The sequence below is a fragment of the Erinaceus europaeus genome, chromosome 7 (assembly GCF_950295315.1).
Source record: "Erinaceus europaeus chromosome 7, mEriEur2.1, whole genome shotgun sequence".
Lineage (NCBI taxonomy): Eukaryota > Metazoa > Chordata > Mammalia > Eulipotyphla > Erinaceidae > Erinaceus > Erinaceus europaeus.
The window spans coordinates 72,184,384-72,202,859 of NC_080168.1; the positions used below are offsets into that span (position 1 = coordinate 72,184,384).

The 18,476-nt window shown below is 44.0% G+C and overlaps 1 protein-coding gene across 2 annotated transcripts in view; it reads right to left on the reverse strand.

The window, feature by feature from the left end:
* MPHOSPH8 (M-phase phosphoprotein 8) overlaps positions 1 to 18,476 on the reverse strand; it is a 58,760-nt gene continuing 40,284 nt past the window's right edge. For both annotated transcript variants that reach the window (XM_016190747.2, XM_016190748.2), the window contains 7 exons: positions 13,965 to 14,105; positions 11,167 to 11,253; positions 8,596 to 8,750; positions 6,120 to 6,274; positions 2,840 to 2,967; positions 2,556 to 2,639; positions 1 to 1,096 (listed from right to left, as the gene is read on the reverse strand). In XM_016190747.2, the coding sequence (XP_016046233.1) occupies positions 1,052 to 1,096; positions 2,556 to 2,639; positions 2,840 to 2,967; positions 6,120 to 6,274; positions 8,596 to 8,750; positions 11,167 to 11,253; positions 13,965 to 14,105 (795 nt within the window). In that variant the 3' untranslated portion in view covers positions 1 to 1,051. The remainder of the gene's footprint in view (positions 1,097 to 2,555; positions 2,640 to 2,839; positions 2,968 to 6,119; positions 6,275 to 8,595; positions 8,751 to 11,166; positions 11,254 to 13,964; positions 14,106 to 18,476) is intronic.

Below are 18,476 nucleotides of genomic sequence, written 5' to 3' on the forward strand. Positions count from 1 at the left end.
AATACTAACATTGTGGTGTTTTATTAAGAAAACTAACAAAAGGCAGTGTTAAGCTGCAAAATAAAAAATGGCTCTTTGAAACGCCTGTACAGTGTGATGTCTAAGGTAACATTCTAAGAAATTCCAGTAGCAGTTTTGTTTCCATTGTCCAGATCGATTTTAAAAAATATTTTAAAAACTATTATTGGATAGAGACAGATAAATGGGGGGGAGAGATAAAGAGCGAGAGCACCCCTGACTCACCACTTGTGAAGCTTTCTCCCTGTGGAGGGGCGGGGGACGGACCAAGGGCTTGAACCTGTTACAGTGTGCAATTAACCACATGTGCCACCACCTGGCCCTCTATCTTGATTTTTTTTTTTTAACTGAGTATTTCTTAATATAAGTTCTGTGAACAATCCACAGAAAAACAGATTCACTTGAGTCTTGGTGTGGACAGGCCCAGCTGAGATGGAAAGGCTTTCTTCAAAGACTTAAATTTACTTGACAGGCCATAAGAACAAGAGTAAAATTTCACCCCTTACAGACTTCACACGGCTTTTAGCTCTATTTTAGGATTTGACCTTTATCATGTTGCAATCACAGCAACTTTAAAAAGCTGATACCTCCAATTTTAAAACTGGTAGCTGTATATCAGAAACAATCAGACCCTCCCTCACACCTTCCTAGCAGGCTAGTCAGACACTTTGGTGCTTGCTTCACTTGAAGATGTGTTTCTTTTGCTACTATAAAAGCAAATAACAGCTTTATATTGTCTTAAGCAGAAATCCACCAGCTGTAGCAGGAAATTCCAAGGTAAATCTGAGTTTTCATAAACAGTCCTTAAACACAAACCATTCCACATTGTGGAAAACGGGAAATAAGCAGTCTGGTCGCAATGATCTTTCAGAATGTTGGCACAAATATATCTATATTAGCGTCTACCACTGTGTTTCAGCTTAGACTACAACAGAGGACAGGTTTCAAAGTGAAGAGGTTGTGCCAGAATCCCAAACTGTTTCCAACAGAGCAGAGACAGGTCTGCAAAGTCGTCCATTCCCATCTTGCCGGGTCACTGCACCAGCTGCACTCTGTAGGCCCCGATCAGCAGCTTCACCTGGGAGGGAACATGGCCGGGTCAGCAGAGAAGCAGAGCGCCACAGGAGCTGCTCAGAGCTTAACTGTCAGTGCCATCACTAACCTAGTTTAGGGTGGTTGAGAGGATGGAATAGCATAATGATTATGCAAACAAACTCATGCCTGAGGCTGATATCCCAGGTTCAATCCCCCACACCACCATAAGCCAGAGCTGAGCAGTAGTCTGGTTTAAAAAAAAAAAAAAAAAGGGAGTCGGGCTGTAGCACAGCGGGTTAAGCGCAGGTGGCGCAAAGCACAAGGACTGGCATAAGGATCCCGGTTCGAACCCCGGCTCCCCACCTGCAGGGGAGTCGCTTCACAGGCGGTGAAGCAGGTCTGCAGGTGTCTATCTTTCTCTCCTCTCTGTCTTCCCCTCCTCTCTCCATTTCTCTCTGTCCTATCCAACAACGACAACAACAATAATAACTACAACAATAAAACAACAAGGGCAACAAAAGGGAATAAATAAATAAATAAATAAATAAATATAAAAAAAAAAAAAACTGAAGTTTGGACTTCTAAGTACTGAGATGTGTTCTCATAAAAAAATGTATGTGGGGAGTCGGGCGGTGGCGCAGTGGGTTAAGCGCACGTGGCGCAAAGTGCAGGGACTGGCGTAAGGATCCCGGTTGGAGCCCCCGGCTCCCCACCTGCAGGGGAGTCACTTCACAGGCGGTGAAGTAAGTCTGCAGGTGTCTATCTTTCTCTCCCCCTGTCTTCCCCTCCTCTCTCCATTTCTGTCCTATCCAAAAACGAACAACATCAACAATGGCAATAATAATAATAACCACAACGAGGCTACAACAAGGGCAACAAAAGGGGAAAAAATGGCCTCCAGGAGCGGTGGATTCATGGTGTAGGCACCAAGCCCAGCAATAACCCTGGAGGGAAAAAAAAATGTATGTGTATATATGGAGACAGAGAGAAAGGGGGTAAGTGGGCACACTATTTTCATTTTTAATGAGTCTTTTTCTTTAAACACCTCTAGCATTTTTTTTTTTTTTGCCTCCAGGGTTATCGCTGGGGCTCAGTGCCTGCATTAAAAACCCATTGCTCCTGGAGGCCATTTTCCCCTTTTGTTGCCCTCGTTGTGTTTGTTACTGTTATAGCTGTTGTTGTTAGATAGGACAAAGAGAAATCGAGAGAGGAGGAAAGAAAGACACCTGCAGACCTGCTTCACCACTTGTTAAGTGCCCACTCCTACCCCACCTCCAGCAGGTGGGGAATGGAGATTCGAACCTGGATCCTTATATATGGAAATGTGTTCAGTTGGGTGTGCCACCACTTGGACCCCACCTCTAGCATGTTTTATATTCAGATAGAGGTTAGCAGGCACTGCTCTAAAGGAATCTACATGTGTCCAAAACAGGCACACACCACCACTCCTGAATACCAAATGATAATCTGAAGTAACAGTTTTAACTGTGGGAAGATTTTACCTTAGCAAAGGGTGCTTCTGTTAGCCTTAAGAAGAGCTTATTGAGGCCTGCCACAGGGCTGAACGAGTAAACAAAGTGACTGTCCTAAGTGAAAGAGAGACCAGAACAGTTATTCAGACAAATTTCTATGACACCCCCCAAAACTTGACTGATGACTTAACAGCCACAGTTTTAGAGACCAGCAACTTCCATAACTATAATGAATTATAGTGAACATATTTTCTAAATGTACTGCAACTTAAGTCATCTGTGCTTCAGTAATCTACAAAACAAAAACATCTTACCAGAAAAATAGGAAGTTGAAATCTGTCATTCAAAACTACAGCTTGCACACTACATGGTCCACAGAGCCGTGCAATGACTTCTTTACCCAAAAAGTTTGCGTGAAAAATAAACAGCAGGATCCCGGAACCTGAACAGGGGAGAGGTAAGTAGGTTTCATTCAGCATCAACCCCAACACCCCTAGAGTGAGAGTCCTGAGAGAGTGCACAGCAGTCTTCCCTACGCAAAAAGGTGGCAACATGCTGCATTTTTTAAACTACCTTTTGTGCATACTTGGACATACTCTTACTTCATGAAATGGGCTTTAACAATAGTTTTCAAAGTAAATTTGATAAGCGGTGCACTTTTTTTGGGGGAGCTGAGGCCCCATGTTACATGCCGTTACTATGCTTTTTTGAAGATGACACACCACAGCATGTGACTTGGGCCACTTTTTTTTTTTTTTTGACACTTATTCCACTTTCTTCCATCTATTTTCTAAGGGGATGTCATAAGTGTCATAAGTTTCTTCAGCCTTATCATAAAATTTTAAAATACAGAAGAGCAGACAGTACAATGAGTATCTGTTAGCTACTTAAATTTACTGTTAGCAGGCCAGGAAATGGCTCGCCCATAAGTGTGAGTGTCACCATGGTCAAGGATCCAGGTTCAAGACTCAGCCACCACATGACAGTGCCTGCAGGGGTGGTGGTGGAGCAGTGCTGCAGTGTCTGTCCTCAGTCTGTCTCTCACTGTGCGTGTGTGTAAAATAAAACTCCACAAATTGGATAATATATATATATATTTTTTCCACCAAACCATTAAAAATTGACTATAGATAATAAATAATTAACTATAGAGAGGTGGGTGGAGGCACATTATATAGTGTGCAAGGATCCAGGTTCAAGCCCTGGGTCCTCACCTGCCTTGGGGACACATACACATACACACCCACCCCATGGTATTATACCAAGAGACAAGGTCCTAGTGGTTGCAGAGTGTAAACTGGCCAGCCTAGAGTTAAGGGCCCCTCCCAGCTCTGCTGTGCCTGTGCTGTGGGCTGGACTGCCCCTGCCCGCACACTGTAATGTATGTGCTTAACCATGTGCACCACTGCCTGGCGATTTTTTTTTTTTTACCAGAGCACTAATCAGCTCTGGTTTATGGTGGTTCAGGGGATTGAACCTGGGACTTCAGAGCTTTAGCCATCAATCACTTCACTTAATCATTATGCTATCTACCTCCCCCCCCTACTAATTTTTAAATAAGGATTCTAAGCAAACAAAAACACCAGTCTCAGTTTCCCACGTTCAGGCAGATGCTGTGTCCTGGAGAGTTCCAGGGCTGTGGTCTCGCACAGAAAGCAGCTGCTCAATAAAGGTCAGGCAGCAGGACTCAAGTTTCCATTTCTTGTTACTAAACTTTACCATGGGGCAATTCCTTTTTAAATTATTTATTTATTTTTTTGTTATCTTTATTTATTGGATAGAGACAGCCAGAAATTGAGAGGGACTGGGAAGAGAGAGACACCTACAGCCCTGCTTCACCACTCGTGTAGCTTTCTCCCTGCAGGTGGGGGCCAGAGGCTTGAACCTGGGTCCTTGTGCACAGTAACAAGTGTGCTCATCCAGGTGTGCCACCACCTGGCCCCGCAATACCTATTATTCGTTTAGTTTTTAAAAAGTGAAGAGTGTTACTAATAATAATGAGTAAGAAAAGTAATTGATTCTGTGATTAGAATCATGAAACAAAACTTTATAAATCTAAATTTATTAAAAACCAGTATATTATTAAAACTTATTATTATAAAAGTGTGCACATAGGATTTATTAATGAGATACAGAATCACCACAGCACCACACTGGCACATGAGGTGTCACACTGAACCTAGGAGCTCATCCTTAAGTAGCCAAGGCTTTATCATCTCCTGGGCTGCTCTACAAGTTTTGTTTTTGTTTATGCCAGAGCACTGCTCAGCTCTGGTTTATGGTGATGTTACAGATTGAACTTTATTATATGCTATCTCCCCAGCCCTGCTCTACAAGTGTTTTTTTTAAAGGTTGTATTTATTAATTTATTTACTTGTTTGTTTATTTATTTTACCAGAGTACTTGCTCAGCTTTGGCAATATGGTGGGGTATTGAACTTGGGACTTTGAAGCTTCAGCCATGAGAGTTTATTTGCATAACTATTATGCTATCTACCCCCACCCATGTATTTATTTTATTAATGAGGAAGATAGGAGAGAAAGAACTAGACATCACTCTGGTACATGTACTCCAGGGGATTGAATTTATGACCCCCTGCTTGAGAGTTCAGTGTTTTCTCTACTGCACCATCTCCTAGCCCACTGCTCTGTTTACAAATATTATCATCTCTGTAGATCTCTTAGAAATGTGTGGGTGTCACTTTCACCTCTGTTTGCCAGGCTAGCTTTGCTGTTAACTCATTCATTCATTTTTGCCTCCAGAGTTATCGCTGGGGCTTGATACCTACACTACAACTGCTCCTGGAGGCCATCTTTTCCATTTTTTTTGCCATTGTTGTTATTATTGTTGGATAGGACAGGGAGAAATCAAGAGAGATGGGGAAGACAGAGGGGGGAAGAGAAAGATTGGCTGCACATGTTATAGTGTGCAAGGACCTGGGTTCAAGCCCCTGGTCCCCACTTAGCTTCAGGGGTTTCTCTCCCTCTCTATCTCCCGCTTCCCTCTCGATTACTGGCTGTCTCTATCCCATAAATAAATAAAAATAATAATTAAGAGAGAAAGGGAGAGAGACACCTGCAGAGCTGCTTCACTACTTTATTATTTTCCCTTTTGTTGCCCTTGTTGTTTAACGTTGTGGCTATTGATGTCATTGTTGGTGGATAGGACAGAGAGAAACGGAGAGAGAAGGGGAAGACAGAGAGGGGGAGAGAAAGACAGACACCTGCAGATCTGCTTCACCGCCTGTGAAGCGACTCCCCTGCAGGTGGAGAGCCGGGAGCTTAAACTGGGATCCCAGATCTTTATGCAGTCCTTGCGCTTTGTGCCACATGAGCTTAACCCGCTGTGCCATCGCCCGACTCCTGCTTCACTACTTTTGTGAAGTGGAACCCCTTGCAGGTGCAGGGTGGTAGTTTGAACCTGGGTCCTTGCACTTAGTACTATGTCCACTTAAGTGGGTGTGCCACAACCTGAACTCTTTTACATAACTTGCTTACTATACTCAGTGGAATATTTTAAAGGTCTTCTTCAGAGTTCTGTCTAAAAAAAGCAGCTAAATCAGGGTCATGTTTCAAACAGAAAGCCTGGGCTTACCTTCTGGTATGTTCTGAGGGGGTCTGTAATTGAAGTCTGTTGAAAAATCTGGCCCCTCACAGAGACGGTGGCATGCTATAGGGAAGACTGGCTCCAGCAGAATGAGCCGTGATTCGAAGTAATCTTTTATTGTTTCTTCTGCTACTCTGGAAAGCCTGACCAAGACAAAGTAGAGGAAGAGTTGTTAATACTACGTAGAATATTTACGAGTCATAGAAGTATTTAATAGATGAAGTATCAGCGAGGTCTTCCAGACCAGCTTTTACTGTACCTCATTCTAACAGTCTGTCAGAAAAGTCATGATGTATAGAAAATTAAAAAATATGCTTTGACTTTTCTGACAAACCAGTAATTTTTCTTGGACATGTGGGATATAATTTTTGCCTCTTGAAACATAGGAATTTAGGATCGAAGAACAAGCTATACCCCTTCCCCAACACACACACACTGCTCTCATCTTCCTTCCTCTAGAGCAGTCCCCACCACAAGGACAGGACTCAGCACAATGAATACATCTGTCCAATGAACCATCAGCTCCAACAATCAAAATCAGGACGAGGGCTGGCAAGATAGCTCACCTGGATAGTGCACACACTTGGCCAAGCATGTGATCCAGGTTTGAGTCCAGCTTCCACTCCCTTGGTGGAAGCTTTGGTGTTATGTCTTTCCCACCCCCAAACCCAATTTACATAAGTTGGCCTGGAGCAATGAAGCCCCAATGATGACAAATAAAGAAAAATCGGGAGTCGGGAGGTAGCACAGCTGGTTAAGCGCATGTGGTGCCAAGTGCAAGGACCGATGTAAGGATCCCAGTTCGAGCCCTCGGCTCCCCACATGCAGGGGAGTCGCTTCCCAAGTGGTGAAGCAGGTCTGCATGTGTCTTTCTCCCCCCCCTCCTCCTCTCTCCATTTCTCTGTCCTATCTAACAACGGCATCAATAACAACAAATACAATTAAACAAGGGCAACAAAGGGGAATAAATAAAGAATACATTTAAAAAAAAAAGAAAAATCAGAATTCCATTGGGTGGGGGTAGACAGCATAATGGTTCAAAGAGACTCTTGGAGTCCCACAGTCCAAGGTTCAATCCCTCCACACCACCAAAAGCAAGAGCTGAGCTCTGGTTAAAATAAAATAAAAAAAATAACAGAATTCAGCTGACTGACTGGAGCCCTAGAATCACAGAGGGGGCACCATGACCCTAGGGGAAATATAATTGGTGTGAAGTCTGTAATGAAAAGGAAATGGGTGGTGGGTGGTGGCACAGCTAGTTGAACACACATGTTATAATGCACAAGGACCCAGGTTCAAGCCCCTGGTTCCCCACCTGCAGGGGGGAAAGGTTCACAAATGGTGAAGCAGTGCTACAGGTTTATCTCTGTCTCTCTCCCTTAGCAGTGCTCTCCAATTCTGGCTCTATCCAGTTGGTTGGCCCAGGAACATCAAGAGGCCCCAGTACGGGGGTGGGGGGGGCGGGGGTGTGTGAAGTAGATAACATAATGGTTATGCAAAGAGACTCTCATATCTGAGGTTCTAAAGACCCAGGTTTAATCTTCCCCTTGCCCGTACTATAAACCAGAGGTGAGCAATACTCTGACTTTTCCCCCAGCCTTCTCTTTGTTCCATAATAAATCAATATTAAAAAAAATAATTTTTAGGAGATATTACTATGTACAGTAATGTCAAGCATGCTAATTTTTTTTACAGATTTTTTTGATATTTATTTATTCCCTTTTGTTGCCCTTGTTATTTTCTTATTGTCGTAGTTATTGATGTCATCATTGTTGGATAGGACAGAGAGAAATGGAGAGAGGGGAAAGTGGGTGGGGGAGAAGACACCTGCAGACCTGCTTCACCACCTGTGAAGCGACTCCCCTGCAGGTGGGGAGTGGGGATCCTTACACTGGTCCTTGCACTTGGCACCACCTGCGCTTAACCCACTGCATTACCACCCAACTCCCTCTAAGCTTGCTAATTTCTAAGACTGTAACAGTTTGCAGATAATAATAATTCACATGGCACTTCTCAAATTCACGACTGATTAAGAACAGAGAGCCCAGCAGTCTGGCGGCAGCACAGAGGGTTAAGCACACACGGCGCAAAGCGCAAGGACCGGTTTAAGGATCCCGGTTCAAGCCCCTGGCTCCCCACCTGCAGGAGTTCGCTTCACAAGCAGTGAAGCAGGTCTGCAGGTATCTTTCTTTCCCCTCTCTCCATTTCTCACTGTCCTGTCTAACAACAGCAATGATGACAACAATAACAAGGCAACAAAATGGGAAAAATGGCCTCCAGAAGCAGTGGATTTGTAGTGCAGGCACTGAGCCCCCTGGAGCCAAACAAACAAACACAAAAAAACAGAGACCCCCCCCTTCCCCGCCCCACAGGCCTTTTCCTAGAAGATCTGAGCAGTTACTCACACACAGGCCATTCCAGCTACATACCCGAGTTAACCAGAGTCCGTTTACTCCACACTTACGTCTCTAAATGGCTCTTCAGCAGTTTGTACACCAACATGTTACTGCTCTGTTTTGCAAAGTGCAGTGCACTATTTTGATGCTTTGACAAAATATTGCAGTCAGCTCCACATTCAATGACAAGGCGCACAATGTCTGAATTTCCTCTTTTACAGGCCTACGTGAGAAAAAAATAATAATAAGGAAAAGATTTCTAACTGCAAACGGGGATACCCATTAGAGTTTCTCTCGAGCCTGGGAATTCCTGACATAAAACCGAGTGCCATGCTCCTTTCACCAGGGAAGGGAGAGAAATCTGTGTGCTACATCCGATTCGTTTCTTCTCTGAATGTGAAGGAGAAGGGCAAGTGTGTGTCCCTCCCTAAGAGAGGTGGGCACTGGAAATCACTCCAGCACTTGGTAGCACCACCAAAGAATGTCAAAATATCTCCCAAACAGTTGCTTTAAAGGCGGCTAATGAATACCTTTCTCCTGGGTTTTCTTTTTATCAGGTGGCTTTAGGTCGGCCCCTCAGTTTAACTGAGCCTCCCTGTTTCCACTTGTCAGGAAACAGCATTGATGCTGACTGACCAGGCTTTAAGCCGTCCTCTGAGGACAGTGAGGCCCAAACCCAGCCACCTGGCTGTACTGTCCACAGCCCAGATTCTAGGAGACTAACAAGGAGTCTGTGGGAAGACTGAGACCCAGTAGGAGACACCCCTGGAAGTGTGTGCTGAGTCAGTGTTCTGGCTGTCACAGCAGAGCAGGTATTGCTGGCACCTAGAGACACTGTAAAGCCAGCTGGGGTACACGGGGGAGGGGGGGAGAAAGAATCTGCGAGCAGTGGGGAAACCTAGCAGCCCCCTCCCACCCCCCCCACCCCCGGCCAGTCCTAACATTAATAGTGAGCAGTGGCCCATTTTTTCACAGGATCTTGAGATTAAAAAAAAAAAGTTTTGTGTGGTCCGGGAGGTGGCACAGTGGATAAAGTACTGGATTCTCAACCATGAGGTCCCGAGTTCAATCCCCAGCAGCACATGTACCAGAGTGATGTCTGGTTCTCTCTCTCTGCCTATCTTTCTTGTGAATAAATACATACTTTAAAAAAAATGTTTTGGGCAGAAGGTAGATAGCATAATGGTTATGCAAACAGACTCTCATGCCTGAGGCTCCAACATCCCAGGTTCAATCCCCTGCACCACCACAAGCCAGAACTGAAGTGTTTTGGTATTAAAAAAAAAAATATATATATATATATATATATGTTTTGTTTTAATTTCTGAAGATCTTTCCCCATGTTTTTAATTTTCTCATACAAAAAAAAGTCTTTGGTTGTTGCCGCCAGGACTTTATAGGAAGAAATAAGAGATACTACAGCACTGACACTTCCCCCGGTGTGGTGGGGCCAGACTAATTATGAAGTTCAATGAAATTGATTTAATGTGCTAAATTCTTTTTTTTTTAAACTTTCAAAAAATATTTATTTCCTTTTGTTGCCCTTGTTGTTGTAGTTATTGTTGATGTCGTTGCTGGATAGGAAAGAGAGAAATGGAGAGAGGAGGAGAAGACAGAGAGGGGGAGAGAAAGATAGACACCTGCAGACCTGCTTCACCACTTTTGAAGCGACTCCCCTGCTGGTGGGGAGCGGGGGTTCGAACCGGGATCCTTATGCCGGTCCTTGCGCTTTGTGCCACGTGGGCGAAACACACTGCACTACCACCCGACTCCCAATGTGCTAAATTCTTAAAAGCAATTAAAATGTGTCTGTGAAAGTAGACAGAAGCAATCTAGCACTAAAACTCTAGCTAGCTGTGCTCTTGGTACCTCTCTGGAGGGCACCACAAAGCCATGGGCAGGTACACGCCTCACACCCTGCACCCTGTGAGGCCTATGCAGGTCCTCTGTGAACACCTGCTCTCTTGGTGCTACAAATTTCCCCACCTCTGACTTTCACCCAACTTCACTAGTTCTCTAGGCTTTTCCCTCTTCCCCACCTCCTAGTGGGTGACTCCATTCTTAGCCTCAAGCTGAGACCACTGCACACACCTCCCTGTGAGTGAGAAACACAGGGGGACACCCCAGCATCTCTGGCCTAAGTGCAGTGTATAAAGGCAGTGCTCCCTGTCTCCACTTAGGAAGCACACTTCCCAGGGTGCACCTTCAATTCCCAAGTCTTAAGAATTCAGCCTCAACTGCATTTTCAGCTCCACTATCTCCAACTGAGAATAGACTATTACTTCATTCAAAATTATAAACCCGATCACAAAATCTGTGATCCCAGGGGCTGGGAGCACTCACCTTACTGCTACAGGAAAGCTTTGGAGCTGGAAATAGGCATCTCTGTAGGCATGACTGGCTGGGCCTCACGAGCAGCCTAAGATGTCAAGCTGCCTACACCAGAAGCTGACCTCATGCCCACAGATAAGTGCAAAACTACAGCAGTAAGTAGAGAGAAGACGTGTGCATGCCGCTGCCTCTTGCTGTCCCACTCCAGACTCTTGCTGTCCCACTCCACTAGCAGCCCAGGGCCTGGAGGTGCAGGCCGTAGACAAACCTCTGGGTAGACACCAAAGGAAGGAGCCCCAAACACTTACCTTCATCAGAGCAGTCTCCCCATTGCTCTGCTGGACATTCACAAAAGCCCCTGCTTCCAAGAGAATAGCCACTGTTGTCAAAAAGTTCTATTAAAGAAAGAAAGCAAGCAAATTTAGTTCATAAGAAAGAACCTTTATGCCACGTGTGAGGGAGAAAGCATAATCGTGATATTAAAAAAAACCTTTCATGCTTGAAGCACTGAAGGCCCTAGGTAACAAACACCTTTATGCCAATTTCAAAGACTGATTTACTGATGGAAGAACTAAGCTTTACTGGCACATACAGTGCAAGTCGCACCTCTGCCACTACACATCCTGAGCACCCCCCCCCCCATCGTTTTGTTTAAAATTTGGTGGCGGAGGTAGATAGCATAATGGTTATGCAAAGAGACTCTCATGTTGGGGGCTCTAAAGTCCCAGGTTCAGTCCCCCCGCACCACAAGCCAGAGCAGTGCTCTGGTAAAAAAAAAAAAAAAAATGGTGCTGAGGACTAAACCTGGGACTGCAGACAACCACTATTCTATCGCCCTAACCCCAATATCCAAACCTTTAAAAGATTGTTTTTAGACATTTTAAAACATTCAGATTCAACTCCAGGCCACTGGGCGTTACTATAGAGTATAATGAGGGAAGGGGGTCAGAGACCCCCTCCCCCACAACCACCTCTGCCATAGCCATGTAACATTTTGCCAGCAAATTTGGTTTGCGATTTAGGCACTGATTTCAATATCCGTTGGCCTGGGAGACAGTAGAATGTCTAGAGCACTGAACGTAATACAAGTATGAGGCCCTCAGGTTTAATCTCCAGCAACACAGGCGCTCTGAAGTTTTCTCTTGTTCTTTTTTTTTTAAATATTGTATTTATTTATTTATTTAGTAGATAAGAGACAGAAATTGAGAGAGATGGGGAAGATGGAGAGAGACAGAGAGATATCTGCAGACCTGCTTTACCACCTGTGAAGCTTCCCCCCTGCAGGTGGGTACCAGGGGCTTGAACCTGGATCCATCCTTGCACAATGTAATGTGCAAGGTGCCACCACCTGGCTGCCTGAATCTTGTTCTCATTAATAAATGAATGTATCCTGGGGCCAGGAGATAGCACAGTGGTTCTGCAAAATTTTCATGCCTATGGCTCCAATGACCCTGGTTTAATTCCCTAGACCACCATAAGCCAGAACTGAGCAGTGCTCTGGTATAAAAAAATAAATAAAGGAGGTGGTCCAGGAGATGGCATAGTGGATAAAGCATTTAACTCTCAAAACAGGAGGTCTCAAGTTCAATCCCCGTAAGCAAATGTACCAGAGTGATGTCTGGTTCTTTCTCTCTCCTCCTGTCTTTCTCATGAATACACAATATAGCACACCTGGTTAAATGCACATAGTGCTATATATGCAAGGACCTGCACAGGGACCCAGGTTGGAGACCCTGCTCCCCACCTGCAGCTCTCCTTCCTTTCTCAATTTCCCTCTATCCTATAGAATAAAATTAAAAATAAATTTAAGAAAATCTCTCTTTTAAAAAGGTAATATTTTAGAAACTTTCAAACTGAAGTAGCCAAAAGGAACATTCAGCTGGAAAACATTTTTATTTAAAGATATTTAAAAATATTTATTTATTCCCTTTTGTTGCCCTTGATTTACTGTTGTATTATTATTATTGTTGTTATTGATATCGTCATTGTTGGATAGAACAGAGAGAAATGGAGAGGAGGGGAAAACAGAGAAAGGGAGAAAAAGACAGATATCTGCAGCCCTGCTTCACTGTTTGTGAAGTGACTCCGATGCAGGTGGGGAGCCGGGGGCTAAAACTGGGATCCTTACACTGGTCCTTGTGCTTCGTGCCACATGGACTTAACCTGCTGCGCTGCCTCCCGACTCCCTGGAAAATATTTTTAAATTGTCTAAGACAGAAATCAACATTAGGGAGCTGGATAGTAGTGTACCTGGTTGAGTACATATGTCACAAGGAGCCAGGTTCGAGCCTCCAGTCCCTACCTGCAGAGGGAAAGCTTTGCAAGTGATGAAGCAGGGCTGCAGGTGTCTGTCTGTCTCCCTCCTTCTCTAGCTACCCCTTCCCTCTCAATTTCTGGTTGTCTCTATCCAATAAATAAAGACAAAAATTAAAAAAAAAAAAAATCAACATTATTATCTTAACAAGATGTGTTCCTCAGTATAATTAACTTTCCACTAGATAAGTAGCACTTTGAAAATTCAATTATAGGGGCCAGGTGGTGGAGCACCTTAGGTACACACATTACAGTGATTAAAGACCCAGGTTCAAGCTCCTGGTCCCCACCTTCAGGGGGAAAAGTTGCACAAATGGTGAAGCAGGGCTGTAGGTGTCTCTCTACTCCACTCTTCTCCATTTCTGTCTATATCTAATTATAAATCAATAAATAATATTTATAAAAGAAAAAGAATATTCTTTTTTCACTATTGTTTCAGAATGGGAGGCAGGGCAGTGGATCATGCACTGACTGGACTCAAGCATGAGGTCTGGAGTTTGCTTCCCAGTCTTTGCATGTGCCAGAGTGATGCTTTAATTCTCTTTGTGCCAACCCCCCCCCCCCCCCCGCCAATCCCAGCATGAATAAATCTTTTTGGGAGTGAGAGTGTTTTGCAGACACTTATCACGGTGAGATGAGAATTGTACTTCTGTACCAACAACTGTACTGTAAACCATTAAGCTCCTAATAATCTTTTTTTAAAGCACCATTGTTGATAGAACTCCACCCTCAAAGATCTGTCTGAGGAGCTACGACCCCTTATCTAGGGCTGGTCTCCCAGCAGCCTGCTCACCTTCTCCGCGGCGTGGATGAGCGCAGTGGTCCCGTTCTTCTGTCTCCGGTTCACATGGGCCCCTTTCTTGAGCAGCAGCCTCAGGAGGTCATCCTGACCACCCGCAGCCGCCAGCATCAAAAGTGTCATCCCGCTCGAATCCTAGGTGGTTTGGTTCAAGAAAAACACATCAGTATGTGCGCAGCTGGGCAGAATTTACAACTACTTTTCCACATCTTTTATGCAGAAGATGTCGCTGTGTCATCACTAAAATGCGCTGATGAAAACATCTACTTGGGGGGAGCTGAGTGGTAGTGCAGCAGGTTAAGCGCAGGTGGTGCAAAGCACAGGCGGTGAAGCAGGTCTGTAGGTGTCTATCTTTCTTTCCCCCTCTCTGTCTTCCCCTCCTCTCTCCATTTCTCTCTGTCCTATCCAACAACAACATCAATAACTACAACAATAAAACAAGGGCAACAGAAGGGAATAAATAATAAATATTAAAAGAAAAAAACCATCTACTTAGGGTTTTCACTTAATACACAAATAAGTTAGTGACCTTTAGATTTGCCTCATATGTAATCATTACATTAAAACTGACAGCCTCTATGTATTAAGTTCCAAAGACACATCAAAATTTGACATGATACAAAATGAACTGCAAGTCTTAATGATGTATGTTTAGATGAATATTTATCTCACTCAGGTCCAAAGCCTCTTTATATTCTGGGTAAAACAGGCCACACTCATAATCATACTTACTGAGCTGGACGGAAGATAAAAGTTAGGATGGCCTATAAAAACTCTTGACAAGGGAGAATGGGTTACTCTCAGGATAAAGATAATTCAGGGGGAGTCAGGCAATAGCACAGCGGGTTAAGCGCAGGTGGTGCAAAGCGCAAGGACCAGAGTAAGGATCCTGGTTTGAGCCCCCAGCTCCCCACCTGCAGGGGTGTTGCTTCACAGGTGGTAAAGCAGGTCTGTAGGTGTCTATCTTTCTCTTCCCCTCCTCTCTCCATTTCTCTCTGTCCTATCCAACAACATCAACAATAACTAGAACAATAAAACAACAAGGGTCACAAAAGGGAATAAATATTAAAAAAAAAAAAAGAAAGAAAATTCAGGGAGTTGGGCGGTAGTGCAGCAAGTTAAGTGCAAGGACTGGCATAAGGATTAGGGTTTGAGCTCCCACCTGCAGAAGAGTCACTTCACAAGTGGTAAAGCAGGTCTGCAGGTGTCTATCTTTCTCTCCCCCTGTCTTCCCGTCCTCTCTTGATTTCTCTCTGTCCTATCCAACAACGATGACAATAATAACTACAACAATAAAACAAGGGCAATAAGAGGGAATAAATATTAAAAAAAATTAGGGGGCTCGGCAGTAGTACAGTGGGTTAAGCGCACATGGTGAAAAGTGCAAGGACTGGTCTAAGGATCCCGGTTTGAGCCCCCGGCTCCCCACCTGCAGGGGAGTCACTTCAGGCAGTGAAGCAGGTCTGCAGGTGTCTTATCTTTCTCTCCCCCTCTCTGTCTTCCCCTCCTCTCTCCATTTCTCTCTGTCCTATCCAACAACAATGACAATAATAATAGTAACAACACCACCAATAAACAAGGAAGAGCAACAAAAAGGAAAAAATGGCCTCCAGGAGCAGTGGATTCGTAGTGCAGGCACCGAGCCACAGCAGTAACCCTGGAAGCCAAAAAAAAAAAAGAGACCAGACATATAACACTGACAGGATTAGTTGCTGACAGGCACACATTAGAAAAACAAAAGAGGGGGGAGTCGGGCTGTAGCACAGCGGGTTAAGCGCAGGTGGCGCAAAGCACAAGGACCTGCATAAGGATCCCGGTTCGAACCCCGGCTCCCCACCTGCAGGGGAGTCGCTTCACAGGCGGTGAAGCAGGTCTGCAGGTGTCTATCTTTCTCTCCTCCTCTCTGTCTTCCCCTCCTCTCTCCATTTCTCTCTGTCCTATCCAACAACGACAACAACAATAATAACTACAACAATAAAACAACAAGGGCAACAAAAGGGAATAAATAAGTAAAATAAATAAATAATTTTTAAAAAAAAGAAAGAAAAACAAAAGAGGGGCCAGGTGGTGGTGCACCCAGTTAGCACACATGTCACCATGCTAAAGGGTCTGGTTTCAAGCCCTCTTCCTACCCCTCTCCCATTCTCACCTGCTGGGGGGATGCTTCATGGGCAGTGAAACAGTACTGCAGGTCTCTCTAGCTCCCCTTTTCCTTAGTTCTCTGTCTCTATTCCATAAAATAAGTTTAAAAATAAATCACGAAAATGCTTTGACAAGAAATAAAAATCACATAAACATGTCATTTATTTATTGAATTGATAAGAGAGAAACCAACAGGGAAGGGGAATATGGAGAGGTAGACAAAGATACCTTCAGCACTGCTTTACTGCGGTGAAGCTTTCTTTCCCCTTGCAGATGGGGACTGGAGTCTTGAACCCATGTCCTTGCACACTGTAACAAGTTTGCTCAACTGGATAAGCCACCTCCTGTTCTCTTAGCTAAAATATTTCCAATCATAGTTCGGAATAAGCACCATGAGAGAAAACCAACAATGTGTGTTTAATTTAGGGTTAATCTCAGTTTACTGGGTTTGTCTACCCGAGAAATCTGATAGAAATGCAAGAAAAATTGTTTCTAGGGCTGGGAGATAGCTCATCCAATAAAACGTACATCTTTTTTTTGTTTGTTTTAAATATTTATTTATTCATTCCCTTTTGTTGCCCTTGTTTTATTGTAGTTATTATTGTTGTTATTGATGTTGTCATTGTTAGATAGGACAGAGAAATGGAGAGAGAAGGGAAAGACCAAGAGGGGGAGAGAAAGATAGACACCTGCAGACCTGCTTCACCGCCTGTGAAGTGACTCCTCTGCAGGTGGGAAGCCGGGGGCTCGAACCAGGATCCTCAAGCCCGTCCTTGCGCTTTGCGCTACATGTGCTTAACCCACTGCGCTACTGCCCGACTCCCTAAAACGTATGTCTTATGCTGTGAGGCCTTGGGCTCAAGCCCTGTCACCACATGGAAACATCACAAATGGCACCAGAGAAGCTCCATATATAGTGCAGTGATTCAGTGGCATCTTTCTTTTTTTTTCAAAACAAATGAAGAGTGGAGCAGTGCTAGCATGCCTATCCCTTCTCCTCTCTGAAATGAAATAATAAAAAAAAAATCCACCAAGAGCAGTGCAATTATGTGCCTGTGTGTGTGGGGGGGGGAGGGAGATTCTATAATAAACACGTAAGTACACAGAAATCAACTTTAGAAAAAAACAGAAACTTGGGTTGGGGTAGACAGCATAAGGGTTATGCAAAGAGACCCTCTTGATGCTGGAGGCTCCAGAATTCCCAAATTCAATCCCTAACTCTGCCACCGTAAACCAGAACTGAGCGGTGCTCTGGCAAAAATAAAATTTAAAAGTAATAATAAAACACGGGATGGGGAGAAAAAAACTAAAGAGTAAGAGAGTGAACCTTAAAAGTAAACCCTAAGGGGCCAGGTGGTGGCACTCCTGGTTTAGTGTACCTGTTACAGTGTGCAAGGACCCAGGTTCAAGCGCCCAGGCCCCACTTGCAGGAGGGAAAGCTTCACCAGTGGTGAAGCAAGGTTGCAGGTGTCTCTTTGTCTCTCTACTTCTCTGTCCCCTATTCCTCTCAATTTCTGGTTGTTTCTATACAATAAATAAAGATAATTAAAAAAAAACAAACCTAAAGATAAAGAAGACCTGAAAGTAAAATAATGAACACGACTCAATGTAGAGAAAAAGATCCACAAACTTCTGCCCAGGAAATGGCACAGTGGTGGGAGCACTGGACTTCCAAGTATAAGGCTTTGAGTTTGAGCCACAGCAGCAGGGCATATCACATGTATCCGAGTATATATTGGCTCTTTCTCATGTTAGTATATTTATGAAAAAAAACAAACAAAAAATAACTCTCAGCTAAATAAATCCTCTATTTCATGTAAATTTTATGAAGTATGAATGATTTAGTTAACCAAGAAAATATGGAAAAAACAAACTTCCAAATCACTTTTTTTGAGGGGATAATTTGGGAGTCTGCACACCACTCCCACCCCTAAATCAGGTCTCTGCCACACTTGACTCTCTTCATATAGAGTTCTTTGCTTTGGTGCAATAATGAAGATACTTTCTAAAATGAGATATGCAAAAGTCATATAGGAAAAGACTGGCAGATGAAACTACTTAGAAGTAAAAGTCTTTTAAAGGGGAAGACAAAACAAACAACAATAAAACCTTCCAGGAGTGGTGGAGTTCTCTTGCAGGCAAGAGGCTCATAGCAGCTGAAGCTGAACCACAGACAGCACAGTTTACAACTAAATGAAATGGTCACTTTGTGGAGTTAGAATTAGTAGGGCTCTTTTCTACGTTGTATGTTCCTATGTTTCACAATCTTTTTTTCTTTCTTTTTTCTAGACACCTGCAGACCTGCTTCACCACTTGTGAAGAGCCCCTCCGAAGGTGGGGGGAAGAGGCTCAAGCCTGGTTCCC